The 26,859-nt window shown below is 39.0% G+C and overlaps 1 protein-coding gene and 1 long non-coding RNA gene across 11 annotated transcripts in view; one reads left to right on the forward strand and one right to left on the reverse strand.

Moving 5' to 3' along the window:
* dysf (dysferlin, limb girdle muscular dystrophy 2B (autosomal recessive)) overlaps positions 1-534 on the forward strand; it is an 88,246-nt gene extending 87,712 nt beyond the window's left edge. For all 10 annotated transcript variants that reach the window (XM_015027889.1, XM_015027891.1, XM_015027895.1 and 7 more), the window contains one exon: positions 32-534. In XM_015027889.1, coding sequence (XP_014883375.1) covers positions 32-91 — 60 coding nt within the window. In that variant the 3' untranslated portion in view covers positions 92-534. The remainder of the gene's footprint in view (positions 1-31) is intronic.
* A 967-nt stretch (positions 535-1,501) lies between these two features.
* On the reverse strand, positions 1,502-19,699 carry LOC106944697 (uncharacterized). Its single transcript, XR_001424392.1, has 3 exons — positions 19,689-19,699; positions 2,381-2,383; positions 1,502-2,132 (listed from the first exon to the last, which is right to left on the reverse strand). It is a non-coding gene; the product is annotated as an uncharacterized LOC106944697 (long non-coding RNA).
* Between the last annotated feature and the right edge of the window lie 7,160 nt (positions 19,700-26,859).

Here is a 26,859-nt window from a genome sequence, read left to right on the forward strand (position 1 = left end):
TCTTTTCATCTTTTTTGTCTGTTTTTACTAGAACTATGCTGCCATGAAGATGGTTGGACCGTTTGGACCGCCCAAAGCTAATGGTCAATAAGGAGGAATGTGAGAAATGAGAACAAAAAGACAAAATTATGAAAGGAAAAAACATTTTTGAAAGTGAAAATCATGAACCAAAACTCTGTACCTGTATTGTATCTACATCACAACCCAACACAGATTTATTTTAGCTTGCGCTAACCCCCAGCTCTCTAATGAAACAATTCAGAACATCAGCATGATAAAAAAAAAAAAAACATTTTAATGCTTTAAAATGCAAAATCAAAGCAGGAAATAATCCAAAGATACTTTATATATCCAAAAGAGAAGTTAAATGTTGCAGATGGTGATGCTGTGGTCAGGAAGAAGCTCCACTAGCAGTCAGTCTTCCAACATACCTGAAGAAGCCTCTGACTGAAGACTGTTCCATGACATGCTAACAGCCGAATAAACAGGAAGCAGAGACGATTTTCCACAGTAAAATACCCTGAATGACATGGATTGTTTATTGCTAGCAATGCTAATCCACCTCATTTGCTTTGCTGCTCCGTTTTAAATAAAGTCAAGCAGAGCGATGCTGGAGTAAGGGATATGCCGACGACGTGATGCTTCTCTCTCTGCCTCCTTTTTTAACTCTTCTTAGATTTGAGGTCAAAGTTCAGGTGTTATTTGAATTTTTGAGATGCTAATCAGCTGCTTGTAGAAACAGGACCTTGTTGCTATGGTTATGCATCATAATTGTCCAAAAGTGAAAAAAAAAAAAAAAGAAAGAAGGAAGAGCAAAAGTCTAAACTGTCCAGACATGAAACGTTTCAGCCAAATAAATTTTGAACAGAAGTAAGATGTTGGTTTGTTTTGCTCCGAGTCTCTGTGAGGTCACATGATGCGTTTGGGTGTTGTGGGATTTCTTATTAGAAACAAATTAATATCTCCTTTTTTAACATTTTCCTGTATGTCTTCACTTTATTTAATTTAACGTTTTTGTTTCTGCCTCTTTTGTCTCTCATTATTAGTCGCCCTTCTACTCCAGGGGTGTTCAATGTGCGGCCCGGGGCCATTTGTAGCACTTACACTGATGTTTTTGGGGCCCCCAACTTTTTATTTTTAATCATTGTAAAGTTATTGGCATAATTTTTGCAATTGAAAATATTAATTATAATTCCAAGTATTTTTTTTACAACCAAACTTTTAGAAACTTTCACTGAAAAGTTGATTGATCTGAACATAAATCAGCTGTAATTTAATTTACTGAACTCTGCTAAGTATATAGCAAATGTTTTAGAAAAAGTGACCCAAATCCTGTTCTTATAATTGAATAAATTTGTTTGTGTCATCAAAAAATAATTTAAAAACTAAATTTTAATGTAGAAAATGTCCAAAGTCGTTGTTAATGAATGAATAACATCAGTTTTCTACACAAAAACAAAGCAATCAGGATGTTTTACTCACTTGATTTTCGTTGTTTGTATTTTATTATTATTTTATTGTGGTAAGTTTGAACATCCCTGCTCTAAAAAACACTAAAAACAGCTAAAAAACTGAGTCAGAATCTGTATGTTTACGTTATGCTGCGTCTCTGAGCTCAGCCTAAGTAACGCTAATGTAGCCTAGCATAAGCGTGTCATTATCCGACCTCTTGGCCCTCGCGGTTCAGCAGGTTAAGACTTGGATTTGTTCTTGTTGACCTCAGAGCTTCGGGTTTATTAGTTCAGAGATGAAGCGAGTCGATATGAACTCATAACACCGTGTAGCTCCCCCAGCAGCGCCGGTCCAGTAAAAACAATCAGAAATGTTTGGATAGTTTAAACAGAAAAGAATCGTTCAGTTCCTAACAAATCCTGCCCAAGCTGGATCAAAAAAGCCTTTAAATTTACCAAAAATATTCAGAATCAGAAGACTAAAAATAAGCAACCAGATCTGGGAAGGTGGCAGGATGAAACGGTTCTGTTTGTTTTAGGCGGCAGGGGGTAAAAACTTTAGACTCAGGTTTTACATCAGCTAAGTTGTGGGCACACTTCTGCTAATGCTGTTAGCGCAATGCTAACGCCACAGCTACACACTGCAAAAACTCAAAATCTTAATTCACTTAGGTTTAGTTTCTAGAGCAAGTATCTTATTACATTTTAAATAAAACAAACTAACTCAAAAGTAACTTTTCAGCAAGATATAGATTTTAGTTTTAAGTAAATAATTCCTTAATATTGATGAAAAAGTTCCAGTTCTATTGTCAGGGTATTTCATTGATAACATGGGGAAAATGTCTTGTTATAACTGAAATAATCTGCCAGTGGAACTAGAACTCGGTTGCTAGGTAACGGGCTGCCTTGGCTTTGGGTTGCTAGGTAACGGACTGGCCTTGGCTTTGGGTTGCTAGGAAACGGCACCAATGGAACTAGAACTTTCTCATCAATATTAAGTAGTTATTTACTTAAAACAAGCCTCTGTACCTTGCTGAAAAGTTATTTGTAAGTTAATTTGTCCTATTTCAAGTTTACTAATGCATTTTCACTAGGAACTAAACCAAAATTACTTGGTGATTTTGTGTTTTTGCAGTGCAGAGGTTAGTTAGCCTACCACTTTTAAAAAGTGCTTTTTTGTGACAACAGATTTAAATATTTGCAGGGAGACGCATCTATGTAGTATTTTGTGTCCTTGTTTAGAAACTCTAAGCATCCTGTTTTATTTGGACAGTCCTGCTTCTGGCTTTAACTTCTTCAGATGCTTTCAAAAATTTAAACTCAGAGCTGTTTTCTCCTGATTTTTACGGCTGTCAGTGAATGCAACGTGCCTTCTTTCACCGATGGGGAAAAAAAGTGACCTTAAGAGTTGGTTTTATTTTGAAAGGTTGTCAGATTTTGTGTTTTTGCATGAGACAAATCAGTTTGCTGTTGTTACTGTAACATATGAAATGATTGAAGGCAAACGGCCTGAATGTATTCTGACATGTTGTGTGTTTGACCTGATGCATCTGCAGTCGTGTCGTCAATATTACCAATAAAACCGATCAATCTGTTTCCATCCATGAGCCTTTGGAACTTTATCTGGGTTATTTTGGTTCTTTTGCAGAGGTAAAAACTCTGATCTCCAATCTCAGTTTAGGAAAATGTTATTTTAAGTTCCACTTTTTTATTTAAAAAAGATTTTTTTTACTTACTTTTTTCCAATATAAAACGTCTTTGAAGTTTACTTCTAAGAGGAAAAAAACGATTTAAAAAATTCCCTCCAAAAATCACATTAGAAGATTAAAGCTGTGCGACAAAGTCAAAATAATATGGGAATATTTGTTACCAGAATAAAATTGTATTGCCAGAATAAAGTTAGAAAAAAATCTGAAATTTTGTGCTTAATCTCAGAATTGCTCTAGAAAACATTCTCAAAAATTTTCAACTTTAGGAAATTTAAGCCAGAAATTTCCTGATTTTTTTTTTCTAGATAATTTCTACATGTTTTTATTTCTGCATTTTGTTGGAGCAGATTTTTGACTGAAATTTCCTATTTTATTTCTAGGAAATTACTGAGATCAATCTCAATTTTGGAGACTTTTGGCAGAAATTTACTCCATTTTCCGTAGCAGGTAAACCATATTACTTGAAAGCAGATGGATTTCTTCAGGTTTTCATCTGACTTTTGTTTTTCTGGCACAGTAACTGGTAATTTTGGTCCTACTTTGGCTAAATTACATTTCAGGATGTTCAAAGCAGCAGGTTCTGCACAGTTTAAACTCTTCCACCCGTCGTCTTTTGATCCAGTTTAGCAGTAAATTGGTCAGAGGCTGGGCGGGTCATCAGGTCAACATGGAGGCCGGTCAGGCTGAGACGCGGTTCGAAGGTAAACTCTGCATGTTGGAGATGCTGGTTGCTCGGAAGAAAGTGTTTGGCTGACTGACCTTCGTTCAAACCTGCAGCGTCGGCTGGAAACCCTTCATGAGGGATTCCTCTCTCAACCTTAATTATTACTCTCTCCTCCTTCCAGCCCACAGCCTCACCGTTTCCCCCCATCGTTGTCTTTTTCATGGTCAGTCCTCAGGGTGCCGTTAGGGTCACCCTGAACTACCGGTGAACCTCTGACCGCAGGTTGTGTTTGCAGTTTGGGTGGCCTGTTTTCACTCCACCGTCTCTTTCATTTTCCAGGACCTTCAGGCTTTTTTACTCCTTCCTGACTCCATTCGACCTTCTGTTTCACCACTTTGGTTGATTCTGCTCATTACCACAGCCATTAGCTGCTTCTCTATTAGCCATATAATTACACAAATTGAAATTATGGAAATAAATTCACTTAATGGAAACATTACAATTTTAACTCATGAAGCATGTAGTGGTTTTCCAGCCTTATTGAAATTGGCTTATTTCGTAAAACTGTCCCATGATCGCAAACCAGATGTCACTACTGTCAGAAACGACAGGAAGTGATAGGAGGACACTAAAGCGGTGCATGAATACAGTATTAAATGGAAGCTAATGCTAAAGTGCTAAATTCAACAATATGTCACTAGCTGTGTTTCCATTATAAATTTGCTCAAAATGCTGTCAATATTCCACTAATGTCGAAAAAATACAATTTGCAGTGTTTCCATTTAATATTAAACGCAATTAAAATCACAGGTGAATAAGTTTGTTCATGTAATAATTTAAACAAGAATTCAACGACCATCGTGTGACTTGTGTGATGTAAAAAAAGTGTTTCCAATGCAGATTTGAGAAATAAACCAACTTTGATATGGTCATAACCTGGTGGTAGCGCTAAAACATGATTTTTTTTCTAAATTAGCACATTTCTATTAAGCAAATGTAATTTTTGTAATTTTAATTTTTGCAATTCTATGGTCAACACAGCCAGTGTGATTCCTCACCAACCGTAGTAACCATGGCTTTCTTTATTACACCCACATATAACAGAAAAAATGTGAGATCATTCGTTATCAGCCAAGACATTGGGTTATCTGTTAGCGTGAACATCACAGTAGTCTTGGTCATTTTTCACAGGCTGCAAAATATGTCCATCCAATTGTGCTACAAAAAGAAGATTTTATAGGTAATTGTGAAACTGTTGGGTTCTTGGTATGCCGAAAATGAACCGATACCAAAATTTATGACGATGACCACCGCCATTTTGGCCACGTCAGTACTTTAGGTCGAAAAGAGGCTGTGCAAGGTACGCTACGCTCATGTCCCTTTAAGACGCCACGGCACGTCTGTAAAGTCTATAGTCACGTGACTCCGCTCCGTCCAATCTGTAGCGAAAGAGACGGCGAGGGAGAAAAAATGGAGGACATTTCAAACGTTGAGACGACGACGGCGGTAAAGTTGATCGAGGTAAGACTGTTTGGCTGTCATGGCGCTCGTCTGGTGGCTGTTACGTAATATGTGTTTTTATTTTAAAAGCAAGCGTAATTGTCGACTTTTCAAACTAACGAATTTCCATGATTTTGGGGGGGAAATGTACTCTTACGTATTTTGTTGTTTTGGTTGTTTAATTCTTTTCGATCTATAATGGCCCTCATAGATTTTTCCAGTTCATGTGCATGAAAACTTTTCTGAAATCGTCCTGTGTGTACAATATTATTTTTAAAAAACTGTGTTTGAGGATATTCGTTGTTATAAAGACCCTGGAACAACTTGATGTCTTTTCTGGTTAGAAGTTAGAAAAAAAAAGTGTGTGAAGTCATTTGTAATCAGGCATAACCAAAATGTTGGGTTCTGACAAACTGCAGGTCAAACACATTTTTCCCAGGATACACAAGATTCCCATTTGATTAATCACAAAAAATAAGAATTTAGACAGATTATTGTGAACCTGGATGTCTCTTCTGGTCCAACTTTGTTGGACCTCCTGGTCTCCTGACCCCTTTTTCATCCTGTAGCTTCATCTCTTTGCTATGCTATCAAGCAATATCATAAAGTGGAGTTTATTAAAGAAATATTTAGTTTTATAGGTGTATCTTCAGAGGAGCTTTGAACATGCTGGGGTCAGAGTTCACCTCATTCACCAGACACACAATGGAAAATGGCCGGAGGGGAACCGCGCTAACAGGTTTCCAGTTGTTTCATTATCGCCTCTGAGATGAAGCCCACAGCTTCAAACACATGTAGGCAGTAAAACCCTAGTAGCCCCATCTGTAGCTGAGAGCAGAGCTTTCACACCGTCAGGTCATGATCTCACCTTGCAAACTTTCTCACAAACATGTGTTCAGAGATATGATATCAGCTCGCAAATACTTAGAAGTGTGCAGATGTGCATTAATGACTCGCACTGACACCTCTGGGGGCATCCAGAGGGCAGATTCCTGCCTCCATGCCGAGGTTCGTAATTCAGCTTGCAACCTCATTTAATAAGATTTTTGGATCAATTGCAGTAAACAATATTTTAATGATTATTGGAAGTAACAAAAATTTACTGGCCGACACATTGTCCCAGAAGTTATTGCGATAAATGACAATATTGTTGTTTGGAGACCATTTTCATGTAATACAATGGTAACGGCATAATAATGCAGAAACAAATTCCCAGATATCAACAAACTTTAAATTCTAAGGAAAAGGTTTTACCTTTATTTTCTCCCCCATTCTATGAAAGCATCAACAAATATCAATAAATTTGAAAATATGATTAAATGCACTTATAGTGATTAAATTCTCTCCTCTATTTGAGTAGTGTCCTAAATAAGCATATTATGTGTATTGTTTTTCAAGAGCAGTATTTCTGTTGTTTAAGGGGGTATGATTTCTGTCATGCAGCCACAGCCATTCAGTCACTTGACAAAGAAATAAATACTTCTTCCTCTTGTCATGTTTAGTGTTACCATAATAGTACTACAAAATATTGTGATAAAACTTTAACTGCTCACCTTTACCCAGATGTTTTTGTCAGTAAGTTTGTGTTTTTTCGTCTTCTGACATGAGCCGTTTTAAAAACTTTCCAGAACGTTTGAGTCACCTTCAACTGGCCCTCCGCCCGTTACCTAGCAACCCCAGCAGAGCTCCGCCCGTTACCTAGCAACCCCAGCGGAACTCAAGCACTATCTCATTATTTAACAGTGATTTTTTTTGTAAATAAAATGTATTGAATATGTTTTGCATCGCCCACAGACCTGTTGTAACCTGTTAAGAGAAGCACATTTAACGCTGAAACAAGCTTGTTCAGGTTTTATAACTCTGAGGCATCAGAGTGCCTGTTTGCCAGACACTTTCTCCTTCCAGCTGACGGGAAGCCAACCTGTTCTCCAGGCTATTTCAGATAAAAGCATGGGGTTTGTTTACTTATTAGGACTCCCATTAGTTTCCACTAAATTGGTTACTGATCCTCCTGGGGTCCGATTACGAAAATATTCCTTTATACACAAGATTAGTCACATTTTGTGTGTGGTGGTACATGTAACGGGAAGAGTCATGCAAGGTTTGCTTTCCTTTGTTTCTGTAAAATTAATTCCTGAATAGTTTGACGAAATTATGTTTTTTATGCTAGTTTTATACCACAAAACCCATTATCTACCTGAACTAAATGATTGCATTAGGGTAAATACAAACTGCAGTTTTATATGTTTTCCAACTGCAGGGATTATTGCTATGTAACCAGTGACCCCAGTTAAAATGGATGTTTTTAAAGTTTATCTGTCATGCGTGTGTTTGAGCGGTTAGGTGTTACCGTCAGGCTAAATTGGCCTTTGCTGTTGTTCACTTTCTGTCGGTTGTAAACTCATTTTTACACACCAGGCTCCTCTCATTAGCCGCTGTGTTAACTAGCTCTGAGGAATGCAGTTTGAGCAGCTCAGTGGAAAAAGCTGTATAATTTAACAAGATGCTGATCACCAAATTGTTTGGGGGGTTTCGTCACCGTGAATTAGTGGGCTGTGATGTTTTAACAGACCTCAGGTGGGGGAAAGAGGGTGGTCTGCTACCTTCCCCGTCCTGCGGTTCATCTCTGAAGCCTTCGGATCTGAGCGTATTGATGAGGATGAGTGGAAACGTTTGAGGTGGTGACACTGAGAAAGCCACTTTGGGGTGTTTAGCTTCACATCACTCTTGGGAGTTTGCTCCGAAAACCTCAAAATGTCATTTAACAGCATGATGTTAAACTCCCTCAAAAACTCAGGAGAAAACATCATTTTCCAATGGTCCTGGTTCTGCTCTGAGGTAAAAAATCAGATCAGGTGTCTCAGAGTAACACCTGATTTTAAATTTGGTCTGATAGCGATGGCATTCATGGCTCTTTGAAAGAAGTATCAAGGATGCTGTGTTTTCATTAACTTCAGACTCTTATTTAGTTTGGTTTAACTTGACAGCCACTTACTTCAAATTAAGAGTGTCCCACTATCATTACAACCCCTGGTTTGCAGTTTCAGTCGTCACAAATGATTAAGATTCTAAGATAATTACTACAAAATGTTACATTTACCAGCTAAAAAGTAAAAATTCACAACTAGTTGAACATGTTGGCCTAAATATGTTGGAATCTTTCTATTAATAGTAGACCCATTATGCAAAAATTCACATGTTGGATGTTTTTGTACCTCCTTTTGGGTCTTGACTGCTTCTAAAAAAAACAACAAGTTAATGTATTTTGGTGTCTGGAAAAGGAGCTGTTTCAAAAACCTCCCAATTGTTGAGTCACATTCCATGGGCAGTGCACCGTTACTTAGCATCCCCAGCCAAGTCCAACCCGTTACCTAGCAACCTCAACTTAGTTCCAGCACGTTTGGTCAACTGGTTTTACCGCTGTTCAATGGCTGCTGGAAAAGACTTGCCATCCAGAAACAACTTAATGGACCCTGTTTGGTTGTGCAGGAGGCTCTACTTTTGCTTTTCAAAGATGCACGGTTGTAAATTTGTGTAAACGTTAAGTTGGGGTGCATAGCCAGCAGCTTTCATTGATTTAAAATGACAAGAGGAAGCATAATAGTTTTGACACAAACAATGATTTTGTTTTGTTTTTTGATTTTTTTCTCGAGTGCCTTGAGACATTTGTTGTGAATTAGCGCTGTATAAAAAACTGAACTGCATTGAAACATCCACAGCAGGGGAGTCAAACTCATTTTCATTTTGGTCCATATCAAAAATCTGAATGTTCTTAAAGGGCCGGTTGTGCCAGGATGTGTTGATAAAGCCCATTTCACCGTTAAAATATTAATAAATATTACACTCCTTCCAGGATTTAGTTTTTGTGGTTTTTTGTTGTCAAAATATTTTTGTGATGCTAATTTGTAAGGATTTTTTATATTTGAACTAATGTATTATGTTAAATGTGACATTTTATTACTTGACATCCAGTAAGGCTGAGGCATCAGTCACTTAAACTCTGTGTTTTGACCAAGTTTTAGAAAAAATGTGCAATAAAATCATAAAGTATGTGTGGATCTGTTGGTTTTGTGTGAAAACTACAGTCTCTGTAAGAAAAACTGGAGTGATTTATTGATTTAATTTGGAGTCCAGAGGGCCACATAAAAAGCTACTGCGGGCCAGATTTGGCCCCCAGGCCTTGAGTTTGACACATGTGTCCTAGACCGTCAGTTTTAAGTAAGTTACAAAGAAATGCTTCGGTTTGGATAGATTTTTTTTTTATTTTGTGAAATTTGATATTTTATTTTAAAAAATCCATGTTTTTTCTGTTCGATTGCCCTGCAGATGCATCGTTTTCTGCTGGTTCCCTCTCTAAAGTGCTGGCGTTGCTCTTGGGGATAATTTAAAGGTCTGAGACAAGAACAATGAAGAACGTAAATGGCCACAAATATCCGTGTCCTTGAAGAAGACTCAGGAAATGCCCGCGAAGTTTTCCTGTAATTCCCAGAGATCCCATTTTTTAAAGCATCCTTCTGCATTTCTGCGCCGGCGTTGTCTCCGGTCCGGTCCGGTCTGGTCGCGAGTCGGAGCGAGAGGTCAGCCATCCAGCCCAGAGTTACGACCCCCGGCCGGCGCTGGGTGAGGAAGAGGAGCGTGAGAGCCCAGTGAAGGAGCTCCAGGCTTATTCTGAAGGGACTGTTAAAGGAAGCGGCTCCGGGTCCGTGACGAACAGCCGGCCCGAAGGTCAACCTTCAAGGTTTCCTTTTGAAGGATGTCGGTTCATTCACCGAAACGCCAGGGAGGGGCTCCTGACGTGCGACGAGTCACCGCGGCCCGTTTCCTGTGTGTGACAGGATGCTGCTCCGACCACGAGCAGCCAAATTTAAACTGGTCTGACTGGTCGTGTTGGGCGTTTGAGGCCTTTACCTTCGCTTGGTGTGGGAGCCGTAACCGTGTCCTGTTTCACACCGCCGCTGAAACAATGCCCATCTTTGTTCGGCCCATTGTTGCTCCGCAGGTTGTGTGTGTGTGTGTGTGTGTGTGACTCCTCACCCAGGCCTGGGTTTTTACTAAAGCCATGGGACTCTGTAATTACAAATTAGCATCAGCATTAATACGATCTCAGGCTGTTAAAGCTGGAGTAGCTCGTGAAAAGCTGCGTTTAACCGCCTCAGAGGCGGCTGGTAAAAGCAGCGATGACGGGAAATGAAACGTGTTTGTGCAGATCCTCAGGATGACGCTGATGCTGTTCTCTGCTCCGAGTCTCCGTGACCAGTTGACATTATTTATGCGCTTGTTTCTGCCCGTATTTATTTATGTCTCTGCCACATTTAAACACGTTTAACCCACCCTGCCTTTCTCGTATAACTGAATTTATTTGTCTCAGTGTGTGTTTGTTGTGCTTTGTGGTGGTCACAGTTGCACAATGTCCCTCTGTGTTTGCGAGCAACAATAGATAGTAAAGTTAGTTTCGTACTGTGATGATTGCTCTATAAATCTAAGAGCAAACGAAGCTTTCTTTTCGCTGAGGCTCATTGTTTATTGTCCCGTTTGAATGCTGCGCTGGTTGGCTGCAGGATAGTTTATCACTGCCGCGTCCTCCTCTGTCTTAAAACAGCACAACAAGCTCCACTGTGAGTTTATATCCTGAGGAAATTGCTGCACAATACAAAGGTATTCATTTTGCACGTTTTCTCACCTTAAAACCTCAAACTTCAGTGTTTGTTTTTATTGGGATTTTATCAGGAGGTAGACGATATGGATCCCTAAAGTCAAGTCAAATTTATTTGTGCAGCACATTTCAGGAACCAGGCATTTAAAAGTGCTTTAAATGAGGAAAAACACAACAATAAAACATTCACCAATTATGAAACATGCAATAAATATTACATTTTGTCAAACATCATCATCAAAATCATCAATAAGCATCAAATATATTGGTCAATGTTCCTTTTATTATGAATCAAGGCAGTTTGATTTAAAGCTGCCTGAGATTTAAAGAAACTCAGTGTTTCGGCTGTTTTGCAGTTTTCTGGAAGTTTGTTCCAGATTTGTGGTGCATAGAAGCTGAATGCTGCTTCTCCATGTTTGGTTCTGGTTCTGGGGATGCAGAGCAGAACCAGAAGACCTGAGAGGTCTTTTGGTTATCACAACAGCAGATCTTTAATGTGTTGTGCTGCTAAACTGTACAGTGATTTATAAACTAACAATATTTTAAAGTCTGTTCTCTGAGGTACAGGGACTTTCTTATTGATTTTTAGGCAGATTTGTTCCAGTAAAGATAAATGCATGGATGAGTTTCTCTAGATCTCGCTGAGACATCAGTCCTCTAATCCTGGAGATGTTCTTCAGGTGATAGAAGGCCGACTTTGTGACTGTCTTAATGTGGCTCTGAAGGTTCAGGTCAGAGTCCATCACTACACCCAGATTTTGGGCCTGATCGCTGGTTTCCTGCTGTAATAAGTGAAGCTATGCGTTGACTCTAGTTCGCTCCTCTTTAGGTTCAGTTTTGTTTCTGTTCAGATGGAGAAAGTTAAGACACATCCACACATCTGTCTGTTCAGTGATGGGTTCTGAGTCACCTGGTGACATCGTAATGTAGAGCTGTGCATCATCTGCGTAGTTATATGAGTGTGATATGACAGCGACGAGGCAGTGAGCAGCGCTGCACCCCACGCTGACTAACTGCAGCTACAACACCTAAACTTTGCATTTGCATCAGGCTTTCTTCAGGTTGAAGAAAACTTCCTGTAGCTTCATTTATTGTTCCATTTATTTGAGGGAACAAATAAAAGGACTGGAGTCTCAGTTAGGTAGGTGTTTTTTAGAAACACTGCTCTATAGGGCCAGGATAATACATCAGTATGTTATCCCTACAGAAATCTTCCTTCAGGTTTGAAGGTTTCCTGATCTACGATTTAACGTCTGGAGAGCACAGTGGTTGTAGTAGCAGACACCAGACCTCACCCAGGCCCGACAAAGACTGTTTCCTTGTCATTGCGCGGCACTCTTGAGTGAGACAAGGCTGCTGCTCTTAACCTCTGTACATGAAGTCAGACATTCAGGCCACCCTGCTCTTTATATCCCCTTCAGATACCTTTGGGGCCTACAGTACTAAATGTTTCCAGACACTTCACCAACCTGTACTGATGCGGGATTCCAGTTTCCAAGGACCACCGGCTGGTGCGCTTTCAGCCCATCGCTGCACATATTTGATTTAGGGCTGCTCCAAAAACGCCACGTGAGATTGTGGTTTCGCCTCGGGACCGAAACGGGAGAGACGAACATCGGCTTTGAGTTTACATCCCCTCACGGTGTGGCTCGGTCTGCTGTTTGGTGTCCTGAAACAACCTGCAGATTGAAATCAGCATGACTCCAGCTCCAACTGCATTTTGTTTCTGTACTCCGAGACCAAACCCTTCAACTTATGAATCTTGCTGTTTTTCCTCCCTGTTTTGTGTAATTCCCAAAGCCGGAGCTTAAAGCAGCGATAATAAAAGCTAAATCAGCGCAGACTAAACATTTGGTTTTTGTGGCTGCCTCAGAACGGACAATCAACCAGGCAGGACGCTGGCCAGCCTCATGATGCAATTTCCTGTTGGGGTAAATCCTTTTATTTGAGTGTAACTTGGAGTCTAATGCCAAACTGTACGAGCTCCACGGCCTCATATCCGTTCGCTCACCTCTGTGAATGGGAGCAGAAAAAAAAAACAGGGTTCAGACGTCAGCGAGGAAACAGCCAGCAACTTTATTCCAGTATGATTTTATTGCTGCGATTATTAGATTTCATGAAATAAATCCATTTTAAGCGCCCCGTTTCACCACGTGCACTCGCTCGCTTTAATGTTTTCTGCGTCTGGGTGTGTGTTTCTGCCTCCTAGCACACGTTCAAAGGCGTCCGCCACAATAGAGCTATACATTAACGCTAATGCTGTTCCACAGCGACGCTCGGTTTCCATTCAGTGTTGAAGCGGGTCCACCTTCAGATCCACTCTGATCTGCTGACCCACTTTAAGTGTGTGTTTGGGTTTGACAGGAGAGGATTAACTCCTATTTTCCATATAGTCGGTGTGGTTATTCCATCATGTTTCCACTTTTATTCATGTATTTCAACAATGTTGAACTGTCTGCTTGTTCTAGTGGCTCATTCATTTCATTTTAAAACAAATGTGGTTCTTATCCTGTAAAACTATTCGTCAAAATGTTATTCCCAGTATTTTTTATTTTTTTTTTAGTGTTTCTCTTCAGCTCTGAGCGAGTTCTTTGTTCGTCTCGGTCAACTTCACAGCATGCACACTAAGGCTCGCTGTATTTAATCTCACTGTGTTTAACATAAATTTACATCATTAATCCACATAACTAATGCCAACTTTAACACATTTACCAATGAATATATATGCATATATTTTTAGTAAATGAAAGGGAATACACACACAAATTTAACATTTACAGAATTAGCAGCTGAAATGTTGCTAAACAAACAAACTACAGAGCAATGGTGAAAAGTTAACAGTTGTAAAATTAAACATCATTTATGATTAGTTAAAAAAACAAAAACTGTTTTTTTAATCACATGAAACACTAAATATAATTAAATTAGTTTGAATTAAAAAAAGTTATACTGGTGAAGAAAATCATGAGCCCAACAACAGGAAAAGGGGAGGAGCTGACAGTTGCTATGGTAACCACCAACCGTCAAGAGCGGTGACAGTTGGTAACTTATGTAGCAATAAATGTCTTTTTGACTAAACAAAATTAATTTTAAGACTTAAATAAACAAGTTTTGACAAACTTTACATATATAATGTTAAAATTTTTAAAATCACTCTTTCAAGTTCAAAACTAACAATTAACTTATAAGGGAAACATGTCTTGTTAGAAGTTAAATAATCTGTAGTTTTTCTTCAATATTAAGGAGTTATTTACTTAAAACAAGCTTCTGTAGTAGTTTTGTCATATTTCAAGTGTACCAAGATATTTTCACTAGAAACTTGACCAAAAATGCTTAAGAGTTTGTATTTTTGCAGTGTTTAGTATTTAGCCAGGGAAATCAGGACATATTTGGCATAACTGTCTTACGGTGTGAACCAGGCATGAAGTTTGAATAGAGTTGGACAATATGGCTGAAAAAAGGTATCACAATATAAGCATTTTATATCGATATTGATAATTATTTATTTTTTGTCTTAACTATCTGAAATATTGTCAAACTGGTGGCTTGATCTGTCATGTTTTATCCACAGTTTTCACTCCATGCCGTTGTTTTTTATTTTTAAGCAGTCATGAGTCACTGTGGCAAAACTTGTAACTGCTGCTGTGCCAGTTACTCAGCAGGTCGTTGCTAGGTAACCAAAGTCTGGGGGAACTTGAAACTGCTTGTTACCCAGCGTGTTGTTGCTAGGTAACCAAAGAGTGAGTCAGTTAGTTGATTCCACCAACCTAGCTAAGCTAGCCTTGAGATGTTGAGCAGCTAAGCTAAGCCCTTTCCTCTGCCTACATCTCCCAGAATGCTGTGGGGTTCTAGATCAGTTATTGAAATGATTGAAAATTATATCAGATATATTGTCTATGGTTATTGATCACATGTCTGTTATGATATATACTGTTATTGATATATTGCACCGCCGTAGCAATGAATTAAGTTTAGGGTAAAGGTCAGGGTTAGGCTATAGAAATGAATGAAACATGATTGGAAGTCAATGCAAAGCCCTTGTAAAGGTAGAAAGACATAATATGTGTGTGTGTGTGTGTGTGTGTGTGTGTGTGTGTGTGTGTGTGTGTGACACATGTGGCTCCAACACACAGCCATGTTGGTTCCCATGCCTTATTAATTTCAGGTTTTATGGAGTGTAATCCTGCAGCCAGTGGTGCGGTACAGGTATGCAGGTCTGTGTCAGTGGGTGCCGTTACCGCTAACGAAGGTGACCAAACACGCCCACACACACTCTGGCCCCCTGCTGTTTTAGGAGCCTTGGGTTTGTAGGAGCAGACCGAGGCGTCTCACTGGTCCCTGGCAGACGTCCAGCAGCCAATCACGGAGCTTTGCCAATTAGAGCTCAACGTACGGCAGGCAGAACATTTTGAAAGGCTGCTTCGTGTGTGTACAATATGTGATACTGCCATTGTAAAGTGTGTGTTTTCAGAGCTTGTTTGTTGTCATTTTATGTGGTTATGAGCGTGTGCTGACTGTACTCATGGCAGTCGCCCAACTGGACATTTACCCATTAAGATAACAACCCTGATGCACTGCCAAAACTATTAAAGAGCAGTTCTAAGGTGGATGTGTGTGTTTTCTACTTGTGGCTTTTATAATAGTCCCAGTGGTTGATTTAGCACTACCCCCCTGGTAGTGTGTGTTTTTATAGTGGCTCTAATAACTAATAAGAGGTTCCCAATACTGCAGTTGAAATTAATCTCACCATTCCAACCACAAACCGCCTTTTCTTTTTTCAGCTTTTTGTCCTGGTTGATTATATTCCCTTTCATAATGCCAGCAGTTGTTTTCAATTTGGTTCTATTTCTAAAAGTTCATTTTCAGGGCAAACTTATTTTCCTATTTTTAAACTAGCTAAACAACATATCTTTAAATATGTTCTGGCAGATTTTACTTTATGTCTTCCTGACCATGATGGAGCATTTGTTTCAGTCGACAGTGAGACATCACAAGTCGGAGCAAACCAAGACGAGCTAACCTTTCAAATAGCTTGGTAACATTTTACCAGTATTCATTTCAGTAAGTTTTTTTTCTCCCTTTATTTAAACAAAACAATACACCAGTTTAAATAATGTACGTTTCATTTTTGTTTTTTTAAGTTAATTTTTACTTTCATTCTGCTAAAACTAGGCATTTTACCAGGTTTTGGCTAGCTATCAATTATATGCTCCTTATTAGATAGCTAGCTATGTAGCTATCTTCCTCTGTAGCTCCACAGCTAGCGAGCTGTATGCTAACCTAGCTGGATGAATACTGCTAATTTGTCTCCATAGCAATGGCCCGGCACTGGGAACTCAAGTTAAACAGGACTTGTAACTGTTAGCACGACAATGTAGTTTCTCTACATTTTATGTCTTCAAATACTAAAAAAACATGTTTACAAATAGATATTGTACACTGCTACATTCATCACTGGTTTAATCACAGTGATGAACTCCAGTGCTAATATTAACTGGTACTGGAAACTTTCAGTAGATTCTTGACGCCAGCTAGCAGCCATGTTGGATTGCACACTCAGAGTCGCTGCAGCAGCTACGACCTTCCAAGTCTGAATTCCTACTTCATGTGGTAATCTTGTTGCTTTTCCGACTGGGAACTCAGAAAAATTAAACTAAAACGCATCATATTTATATCTTCTGAGCTAATAAGATACATAGCTAACTTTCTAAGCTAACTGTTTACATATCTGACTTGTTTTAGTTTAGTTTTGGCCTGAAGTGGGGAGAAAAAAGGAGCCAGTACTAAAAAATATCACACACATTTATGTCCCATTTCTTTCTACTTCGATTTATAGATCAATAGTTTTATTGTACAGAACAAGAACAGAAGAACAAAGCCACATTCAAAGTGGAGCCGCTTTTATTAAAGTGCTTTAAAGCAGAATTTTACCAAAGTAATTGATTTTTTCTAACATTTATCACAATATTTTCTTTTTTTCTTTTATGTAAGCATTGACACCTCGACCCAGAGAGAATCCCGTCTAACTTTTCATTGCTTCTCTTTATTTGTCCGCTGTAATGTAATGTTTGTTTATTGTGTGTACCTGAAATGGTGAAGCACTGCGAATCCTGAGGTGTAAAAAAATTAAATCCAATACATTTTAGATGTTACAGCTCTGAATAGCAAATTATATACACCAACTGACCAATAAAGAGGTATTTATTGAATATTTTTTAGTGTCTAGTCTATTACCAAGCAGATGTATACAGTCATGTAGTTAGCGATTTTTGGCGCATCTGTTGTTATTTTCTCTGATTTGACAGGTTTTTCTTGTCGAACATCGATGAATAGAGGCCACTCGAGCCAAAAGAAATTTCAAAAACAGAAGCAAATGGATACTTTCATTCGTACTTAGTGTTAAGTGTTGAATTAATTGCATTACTTTGCAGAGCCATTCTGGTAACCACAATATAAATACAGAGCAAATTGCCAGGGATTAAACACGGTCCATTCTCTAATTGTTACAGATTCTTTCGAGATGTGATCACATATTTTATTGCTTTCAAATGGTGATTTAATGAGGATTAATACATTTTTTTCTTGTTTTCTTGTTCTTTTGCTCTCCCAGTTGTTCACATCTGCCAAAAACTCTCCAAACGCAGACACACGTAAAGTATAAATCACTAAAAATGTAATATCCATACATATAATTGATTTTAAACCTGAGTCAAGAAACAGAAAAGAAAATCTGCTACACACACACACACACACTCCTACTGACTGTTTAAGAGCATTTATATAAAAAGGGAGGAAAGAATAAATAAATCTATTCGGTAGCTGGAAAGCAGTCAAGTCCTTAGTTTGAGAGCTCCACATAGACACGTTCAGTCCTTCGTACAAACTCGACTCACCAGCACCAACGCAAACAAAAGGGCAGAGCAAAAATCATCTGAGTAAAAATACAGCAGAGACTGCCAAGGCTCCGGTCCTCCCTTTTTACAAAAATAAATCCCAGCGAAGAGTCTGAACGATGCGTGTGCATGTTGACACACTCGTGGGCGGCCGTCTAAGTGCTGCCTTTGTTTTCCATCCCACTTAAAAAGGTCAGACCCCGCGGGAGTCATTATCTCACCCCCTGATATTAATGCCTATGAGCCGAGAAGATTACGCGTGTGTGTCAGCAATAAGTTTCTCCTAATGGAACTTGTCTGAGAAGTGTAGATTGTAATGTTTGACAAAGTGTTGGTTTTTGTACGTTTACATGCTCAGTTTGGGGTAATTGAAGGGCTAACGGGCCGGGTGAGGTGCTCCGAAGTGTTTGTTCAGTTGTTTCATGGAAAATACTGAACATGGAAATTACTTGATGCCCTTTTGACAAAGTTAAGCAACTGTATTTAAGGAATTTCTCTTTTAATATGGGGCTGAGAAGAAAGGTCAGATTTTTGTCATTTTGAAAGTTTGATGTTGTAGAGCAATCGGACGGAGCAGGAACTGAACCGGCAACCCACTGATTGTGGGAAAACAAACACAATCATCCCAAGTACGACTCAGAGGTCAAGCTAACAGCTAACTGGTATCTGGAGTCCAGTTACCTGCTACTTGTAGGTCAAGCTAACAGCTTACTGAGTCAAGCTACCTACTACCTCCAACTTGTAGATTGTTGGAGTTGTTTTTAAATCAAAAGTGCAAAGTAAATTTATTTTAAATCTTTCAGTTAAAAGTTTGACTGTACCTATTTGCTGCACAGTATTCACAGATTTTGGGGTGGTAGCGTATGTGTAGCACAACCCACACATGGAGGCCTTAGTCTTTGATGCAGACGTCAAAGGTTCGATCTCCGGCCTGACGACCTTTGCTGCATGTCTTCCCCTTTCTCTTTACCCATTTTCCTGTCTGACTACTTTCAAATAAAGGCCACTAGAGCCAATAATAATAATAAAAAAGTTTAAAAATAAAAAAAATATTCACAGATTTTCCCATAGAGCATATCTAAAAGATGCGAAGGAAGATGCAGCTTGAGGAGCTGAAATACACAATGACGTTTGACATGATACATAATTGCCTTTTTTATTTTTTCAGGACAATCCTGGTGGAAATTGGCTGGGTAACTTATCTGAACTTGTCTTCAAAAGATGTTAGCAAATCTATGATTAGCTATTAGCTCGTCTTTAATTATCTTTACCTTGCCTTCTTATGTCAACATATCTGAGTAGATAATAACTAGCATGAAATTAGCTTTAACATGGCTTATGTTAGCATATTTATTATTAGCTATTAGCTAGAATTTAAGTAGCCTTAACTTGCCTTCTTATGTTAGCAAGTCTATGAGAGTCTGTTAGCTCGTCTTTAATTATCTTTAACTTGCCTTTTTATGTTAGCATATCTGTGGTTATCTATTAACCTGACTTTAATTAGCTTTACCTAATATCTATGACTGGCTGTTAGCTTGTCTTCAACTAGCTTTAACATGTGTACTTATGTTAGCTAGTATTAGCTGCTATTTTGTCTTTAACTAGCTTCTAAGTCATCTTTTTATGTCAACATATCTTTGACTAGCTGTTAGCGTTTCTTCAACTAGGTTTACATGCATTTTTTTGTTACCATGGTTATCAGTAGCTATTAGCTTGTCTTTAATTAGCTTCTAACTTGTCTGATCATCTGCTAGTTTGTCTTCAGTTACTTTTCTACTAGCTTTAAATTGTATTGTTAGCAACTCATAACCTTTACACATAAGCCAAACTCAAACCAAATAAACAGTTTCAACATGAAGTATTTCACTTTTACTTTTTAGTACCAAACGGTTCAACATCACAATCCAAAAACATGACGCATGTCTGCAGCACAATAATATCCTGGCATTTATCGATCTTTTCCTCCCCTGAAAAGACATTTTCTAAATTTAACACAGCTTTAAGTATCACTTACAATCAGGATGGATAAATGACAGGAATTCCTGCTGACATTCTCACTTTGCGAACATTTTTTCCAGCCTCAATATTTGGCTTGTCACAAGGGTCAAACCTAAGAGCTTTGGGGCAGGAGACAGTGGTTCCAACAGCCAGGTGAAACCACTTCTTCAGGCGATGTAAATGAAGGAGCAAGCAGGGTTTTCATTATAGTTTAAGAGTCGCCCCTGTTATGTTTTTACAGGCTAGTACGCTACAATATAACCTTTCTCTGCAGTCGGTGAATGGGAGCCATATGGAAAACACTGTACTGTACCTAAGCTGTGATTTTAGTAACAGACAGGGTATTGTACTGAAGCGATGGAGACGGGGAAAGAGCAGCAGACACGGAAATGAGTAGAAGAGTGGAAGGAACACAGAACAAAGTGGATCATTGCAGAACGCAGTTCAGCCGTCGTAATAGGCTTAAAATATGCTTCATTAAAAACACTTTTTGATTTAGCTGCAGTTGGACACCGTTTTACCTAAAGCTGTCTTTGTTTTTCTCTTGCTGGCATGAAGTGGTTGAAATGAGCGACGTCATTGTCCTGTTGGAAGGAAAACCTCCATCCCAGTCTGAAATGGTTTTCAGGCTCTAACAGGAGATGCAAAGACAATTACTTTGTTTCACAGCAGAGTGAAATGTTACCTCTGTGATTGTCAGAAAGGAAAAAAGAATGACCAACACTAGCATAAAACGTAGGGAATAGAGAAACCACAGTGCTTTTTATATTCGTGACTCAGTCGAACGTGGTTTAAATTTTTAAACCTGTTCTTGATTTCACCAATAAACTCACTTACACCTACTGGAGATGAGGATAACGGGGAGCCATTATGCAAAATTCACATTTCACATGTTTTTCTATTCTTTTCATTTGGATTTCAGCTGCTTCTAAAAACAGCCAGCTGTTTTTCTTTGGCAATAAGTTAATGTTTTTTTAGTGTCTGAAAGAAATCCTTCCTCTTTTGGTTTTGTTTTATAGTCAATAAGGGTTAATGTTTTTTGGTGTCTGGAAACGAGGCGTTTCAAAAGCAGCAGGCACTGAGACGTTACCTAGCAACCCCAGCCAAGTCCAGCCCGTTACCTAGCAACCTGATCTGAGTTCCAGCACATTTGGTCAGCTGATTTTACCGCTGTATGTGCTGTACAACGCCTGCTGGAAAAGACAAATGTTTTGTTGTTGACTTACCGTCCAGAAGCCGCCTACTGCATTCTTGTTGATTGTGCAGGAGGCTCTACTAGTACTTTTCAAAGATGTCCGGTTGTATAATTGCACATATGTTTGCAGCCATTTTCACGTGGGAATGTAAACGTTGAGTTGGAGGCATTTCATAAAGCAGCTTATTTGGATTTAAAGTGACAGAACACCCTAAAACAGACTAAAATCTCATCATCTAAGAACAATTTTGAGCATAAAATGTAATGAACATGTTTTGTATAGACCATAGATCCATCCTAACCTGTTCAAGGAAGCATCATAGGTCAACGTTAAAGCACTAAGCAGCAGCAAACTCATGAAACCCATCCATGGCTGCAGACCCGGGGATTTCATGGAGTTGTGGTAAACATAAATTCTGGACCAGGAATAAATTAAAAATCTCTCCACAGATGAACTAAATTTAATCGAGACTGTAAGCAGTGGAAAAGCGAGGAGAGGAAAAGAGCTGAGGTTGAACTCTTGCGGTTTATCCAGAAGAACGACAGAAGAAAGGGAAAGCAACTCTGCCTCTGCATTGATTAGAGCGATTACCAAATGGAGGCTGACGCATGATTGGCAGGGAAATCTCAGAATCTCAGAAATGTATTTCCTGCGGCACGTGAACGTGCACGTGAGTGTGCACGGATCACATGTACGCATAATCACATGCAGCGCCGCATAAATATTTCCTGAAACAAGCACTCCCAGGCTTCTGATTGATATGTGCTGAAATGCATTGGCGGTGGTGAACGAGTGTCAACACGGGCCTGGACAGACGCATGTAAGCTCATGCATTTATTCACTTGATCCTGTGACGCATCCAGACCTCATTATTCATTAGCTGCCAATCAAAAACAACAAGAAACCCAAAGAGGTAGAGTTTAGTTTCCCTGTAGATGATGTGGGAAAGGTCCGGATGAACATCTGCTGCTCGGTTTGTGAGTTTCGACTAATAATTTTTAACACGGAGGACGGAGTGTGTGCCGCCGCGTAAGTCAACCGTGGATGTCATAACCTGGAAGGGATGCACAGGGATGCAATGCAAGGAGACAGCTGCTTGGAAGCAAAAACGCTGAAACATGAAAGAGAGGAAGATGTAGACCTTTGGATTCCAGCTGGATTTCCACAACACAAACTCAAAAAGCAAAACCAGGAACGCTGGAGTTTGCTTTTCCCAGCCCTTCATCCATTACTGGCATCGGACAAACTCATAAATCCAGAAATATTACATTTGTTTGGAAGAGATGGAGTTATTAAACAACAAACAAGTTTTCAAGTGATGATTTTGTGAAAGTTGTGCAAACTAATTATCACACCAACATCTAGTTTGACTAGAGGTTTTATCTAAAATGCTTTTAGCTTTACATTTAGTTAGGCAAACATTTGTGAATAATTAGTTGGTTGACAGAACTCTGGTGAATTGTTTCCAGCCAATGAACTGTCTGGTTCCTTGTCCATTTCTCTGCATCTGTGAACATTAAAAACATACACAATAATGTTAAATGGGCTATTAGCTGAACAATTATACTAACATGTTAACTAACGCTTACATTATGGCCACAGTTACCTCTGGTTGTTTCAGAAAGTTAATTGATGAGACCAGGGTAAAAACCAGTGTTCAATAATACTGGGAAACGCAGCAAATCCACTGGTACCACTTCCAGTATTATAGTAGGAAATGGTTAAAAATACGACTTGGAGAGAAAGAAATCTCAGTATTTTCTATTTAGACACAGTTTGTTCCTCTCTAAACTCAACAAGACAAGGATCTAAGCTCATATTCAATGTCTTTATGGGGCTCCAGTAACCTCCTCTTCTACTTTGGGCTAACACCACATAAATAAAACATCACTCACAGAGACGGTTTGCTCTTTTGTCCAGTGATGCAAGTCATCCATACACGAAGAGCCTAAAACATAGTTCCTGTCAAACAGTGACTGACTAAACCAATCAGTCAGTTTCACACTGAAACTGCCTGAATTTATTGTGCGATGCAGAATTTCAGTGTAACTTGGCAGAAAACGGTTGTATGGAAACGCCGAGCATCAGATCTAGTTTCCTGTCCCCCATGCTTTCACCCGCTTGTAGCGTTGGCGTTTGTGCCAGATGTGTGCGAGTGGAGGTCAGAGGATCGAGATCAACGCGGAGCCGGACAGACGGATAGTTTCACACCTGCAGGGTTCACGGCCTCAGGAAAGTTGAGGAAAATGATGGAGGAGTGAGAAGCCTGAACACATTTTCTCTCGTTTCTGGTTTTGTTTAAAGAGCTGCTTTGGTTTTAAAATTACAAGTGAGTTGGAAATGTAAGACTTGAGGGGGCAAAGATCTTTGATAGGTCGCTTATTGTTGGCAAAAAGGATGTGTGCGTCGCTGACGGGCAAAAAAATCCATCTTCAAAAAAGTACAGTATCCTCTCCAGATGGTTCCGAGTGGTCGCCATGTTGCAACAGGATCGAATTATCTGCAGACGACGAAAGAAAAGGATCTAAAGACCAAATGATGTTCGGTTTAAAGCGATGAACTCACATGGTTCAAGCCTTGCTAACAGATTGACGGTTTAACAAACTTACTGAGCCTTAAAGAACTAATCCTGTGGTCAACATATGGTTTCTGCTGGAGTAACAACTAAGTAAATATTAAAATCTCAGCGTGCCTCGTTCATTTGGGTTTCTGCTCCTTCTAAAAACTGAACCATGCTCTTAAGAAAAACATTCAGACAGCCTTTTGGTGTCTGGAAAACGAACCGTTCCAAAAACCTGTGGAATTAAACATCACAAATCAGGAGGCACTGCATCGTTACCTAGCAACCCCAGCCACGCCCAGTCCCGTTACCTAGCAACCCCAGCCACGCCCAGTCCCGTTACCTAGCAACACGGCCAGCAGAGGAGTACAGTTTAAGTATTAAACGTTTTATCTCTTTTAGCCCCAGTAATCAGAATAAGATTATTTCCTTATTATTAACTCGTTCCAGAAGCATTAGCTTGGATGGGTTTGTGTTTCATATCTTCCTCAGTGTTGATTTTAGCAGTTTCCGTTATTGTTTAAACGTCCTGTGAGTCACATTATTGTCAAAAGCTTAAATAATCAAGTTAAACATTTCCTGATCGCCAATAACTCGGAGCAGACCTCAACCGAAACATAAACAACACTTAAATGTTTCCTCATTCTCATGCTTGTGGCGATATTCCTGATATCTCCTTCAGCTAATTACGGAGAAACGGTACAAAAGATCACAGAAATGAAACGTAAGCACCCTTTAAATAAAAACCAGAAATATTTTATTAAAACACTGGCACACGAGGAAGCAGCGCAGTTCAAAGTATGACGAGCTTTTGAACGTTTTACTACAATCATGTGTACAAACCTCCAGCAAAATACCCGGTTTTAAAAAATGGAAAATATGCTAATCAGAAAAAGATTTTAGAGTAATGAGGAAAATATACGAGTGAAATTTCTCCTTCAGCGATGAAAGCGTCGTGTTCCTGCCGTCGAACTGTAGGCCTGTGCCTGATTATGACACGAGAGAAGAATGTGGTCCACTAACAACACGAAGCTGGAGGACGGTTCCTCCCCAGGCTGTGAAACGCATTATTCTGCTTCGGTATCAGCACACACACACACACACACACACACGGACCTGAACTCCTCCGCCGTCAGACTCAGCAGCTGCCGGGGTGTGAAAGTCGATAAAAGCTAAAGACACCAACGTGTTGCTCCACCAAAGGCATTGTCCAACTTTTGATCGACGCTGGGGTCAAAGGTCAGATCTGGTGTGAAGCTGGAAGGCGATTAGCGACAGAGCTTCATTAATCTGAAGGTTTTAAAAATTTTAATGAAATCAAAATGAAGCTGTAGGTAAGGATTTACTCTCATCATTTAAGAGTTTCATTATGAGGAAAACGTGGTAATTGTGAGAGTGGTCACAATAATGAGAGAGAAAAAACCACGATAAAGTTGTACATTTACAAGAAAGTTAGTAAAGTCATAATAATATGAGAAAAAAGTTAGTAATACAAGAATAAAGTCACAGGAGAATAAAATTGCAATATTTCAAAAATAAACTTGAGATATGAGGAAAAAGTCAGAGTAATACAAGAATAAAGTACAATGAAAAGTCAAAATGATAAACTGTTACTACTACTAGAATAAAGTCATAATAGTAGTAGGATGAAGTAGTAATTTTATAAAAACTTCTACACAAATAGTCATTTATTGAAAATCATTGTAATTGAGAAAATATGAGAAAAATCATATATAGGAAATCAGTCAGTGGGTTTGGGAAGGTGTGCGTCTTGTTACACCATGTATAAAGCCAGCAGTTATACACAGTGGTGGTAGTGTGATGCTGTGGGGTTGCTCTGGTTTTTCCAAAGCCAGTTTTGCTCAATGGGTCCATCGATTTTTGTTTTTTATCAGAACTTTCTGAAAGTGTCTCAGTCATCAGTGTTTGAGCTTTTGTGACCCAAAACACAAAAAGTGGCTAAAAAAACAAACAAATTAAGGTTTGGAGCAGATTTATCTCAATCAATCAATCAATCAATCAAATTATATTTGTATAGCACATTTCAGCAGCAAGGCATTTCAAAGTGCTTTACATAATTAAAATAAAAACAGCATGACATTGATTAAACGTTGAGAAAGAACATCTTAAATCTGATTGTGGTCTTTAACAGGCCGTTTATTCTCAAAAACCCTCCAGTGAGGTTGGAACAAACAAGAAATAAGAACCGCATGACTGACATTCATCCTTCTGTCAACAGCAGCAAATATCCTGTAAAATATCATTTTCACTGCACCGTTCGAACTCCTAACCCATAAACAAGAATCCCATCCATGAGATTTTAAAGCAGCGACGCCAAATCAGGCGCCGAAGGGTTTTAATGACCCGATCAGACTGAATTTATCACCCAGGATAATATGCAGGCTGCTCCGGGTCAGACTCTGCTTTTATTATTCAGCACTTGATGTTTATGAGATCAATTGATCATGAGTCAAATGGGCATAAAAGAGCTTTTTGGTTCAATTTACAGCTCATCAGAGGTCACTGAGACCACTTGCTTGTGGTGACATAATGCAGTGGCATAGCAACCGCTAATGTTAGCTTCACAGAACGGTTTTAGAAACATGTTGATGGCCGTCTTAACAACAAAATTATATTATCTAACATGTTCGTGGAATATTCACTAGTAATCCCTGCAGTGAAACTGGAGAAACATGACAGGCAGTGCTAGCTAAAAAGTTAGCTGTGCTAACCCTAGAGCTCTAATTATAAACGTTAGTTGGGCTAAAGCTAAGGTGCTACGCTAACATGGTATTTAGCAGAAGCTAATGCTAAACATCTAGCTTATATCTGCTTTTGAAAACCACAATCACCTATTTAATTTTGACATAATTTAAATATTTTATATTTATGTTTACATCTTGTGTGTGTTATTTTGTTCTTTTGTGTTTCTCCTTTTTAAATAAAGCATTTGTGGATCGGGGAGAAGAAGAGAGGAAGCGGAACTTCCCCCACTTCAAAATAAAAGCATGAATATAAACGTCTAACAAGTTGAGAAATTAATACTCCATAACCAAAGCTTCAACATAAATGTCAAACTTTATTCAACCGAAAGCTTAGAAAACATTTTGAATTTATCCAGAAAAATACATTTAGGGGAAGCTAAGTGCGCTAATCGTCTTCAAAGTTAGCAAAAACTAGCTACCTTCGCTATTAGCAATTATCATATTTTCCGTACTATAAGCTGCACCCCCAA

This window comes from Poecilia latipinna, unplaced genomic scaffold, assembly GCF_001443285.1.
Source record: "Poecilia latipinna isolate Pla-1442-1.1 unplaced genomic scaffold, P_latipinna-1.0 Scaffold108, whole genome shotgun sequence".
Taxonomy (NCBI): Eukaryota; Metazoa; Chordata; class Actinopteri; order Cyprinodontiformes; family Poeciliidae; genus Poecilia; species Poecilia latipinna.